This window comes from Tribolium madens, unplaced genomic scaffold, assembly GCF_015345945.1.
Source record: "Tribolium madens isolate multiple individuals breed KSU strain unplaced genomic scaffold, Tmad_KSU_1.1 Scaffold_91;HRSCAF=231;Tcas5.2_LG7, whole genome shotgun sequence".
In the NCBI taxonomy this organism is placed as follows: domain Eukaryota; kingdom Metazoa; phylum Arthropoda; class Insecta; order Coleoptera; family Tenebrionidae; genus Tribolium; species Tribolium madens.
In genome coordinates this window covers 4,790,801-4,792,316 of record NW_025401063.1, presented here as the reverse complement: position 1 = coordinate 4,792,316, position 1,516 = coordinate 4,790,801, and the positions used below count along the sequence as shown (strand labels likewise).

The window sequence follows — 1,516 nt, the reverse complement described above, 5'->3', positions numbered from 1 at the left end:
ACAAAATGGAGAATTTACGTATTACGTCGTTCTTCTGAAAAGTTACTCTGAAGAGTTAATGTATTAATTTATTATTGATCAAAATAGAAATAAAAACACAAGTCTRCACTCTTAGAAAGTATATTAACTACATTTCCTTATTAGCAATTATTTTACTCATCCAATATGTTCYTTGTACAAAAGAATTTCGTAAGAATAAGCCSTTAATTCTTTWAAATTATAATTATAAAACATGGGAACATCTGTTTCGTAAAACGTATCAATTTTTCCTATTTTAAAGCCTCCGTTAATWTTTATTCTTCCAATGTTCAGTTCTCCCAATCCATCTTCATGACCACCACGCACTGCAATATTWTTAACCAGTAGCTTGTGCACGTTTTTAGAATYTGTTGGAACCCAATGTAAATTTTGTTGAAGGCCACAAAGTATCTAGAAAATAATAGTAGATAACATATCGAGGTTCTAATAAACACAGGCAAACCGCCTAGGGACATTTTTTAAGGTTGGCTATCGTTACTCGTTACCGAGGATTTTAGAATCAACAACAAGCGAGTTATGCATCGAGAGATTAGAATTCCCTAGCTGAACCTAATATTTCTAATCAATTGTTATCAAGTTATATAAAGTTGAAATGTCATACTTTCCATCTTCCAACATACAAGATAATTTGATTATTACTTTATGCTTGTGAATAAACGAATAATCAAAATAAAACTATGCGTTTTTTTGACTATTATATTACCTTTATATTCTCGTTTACTTTTTGTACTTTAGCATGCATTATTGGAACATAAACTTCTTTTATTCCATCAAATATTTCACAGACTACGTCACCTTGGTTTTGTATATATGCTTGTCCGATATAAACGTTTCTACCGTCTTCAGCTTTACCTCCGACTACAGCATCTATGGGCACCTCACCATCAATGTAATCTCGCCAATAATAATCTAAAAATCAACCAATAAAACGTTACATTAACATATAAATTTTATTAATCATAACTTAACCATGAAGACATAAACACTGACGACTGATACTTAAGAGAAATATAAATAAGAGGAATGAAAAGCGAAACATTTTGTTCGAAAAAGAAAAAACAAGTACTGGTAATTTGCAATTTCCTATTGTTTATATATATTATTATATGTAAATAAACAAAGTTGATAAAAAAGTTTGATTTTTTTGACAATCTATAGATCAATATCTATACATATTTTTTTTGTAAATAATTTTACCAAAACAATGTTATCTATCTTATAACGTCAAGTCGTACTCTTATTTTGGAGTGTTTTCATTAATTACATAATAACATATGAACATGCGGAATAATAGAGAGTGATTCAGGAAGTATAGACAGGGTGATTCAGGAGGAATAATGAACCTAACCAAATTTTTGATTCGACATTAAAAAAAATGTAGTTTATTGAATTCACGATGCCTATTAACAGATGTTTTTTTTTTTAATTTGGCGTCATCGTTGGCGGTGATTTGAGTGTGTTGTGAACGGACCACAAT

The 1,516-nt window shown here is 29.6% G+C and overlaps 1 protein-coding gene across 1 annotated transcript; it reads right to left on the bottom strand.

The window, feature by feature from the left end:
• Positions 1–156: 156 nt before the first annotated feature.
• Positions 157–1,078, bottom strand: LOC123011779. Its single transcript, XM_044409412.1, has 3 exons — positions 1,009–1,078; positions 743–948; positions 157–429 (listed from the first exon to the last, which is right to left on the bottom strand). Exons 1-3 carry the CDS (start codon positions 1,076–1,078, stop codon positions 157–159), a joined length of 549 nt encoding a protein of 182 aa, XP_044265347.1.
• Between the last annotated feature and the right edge of the window lie 438 nt (positions 1,079–1,516).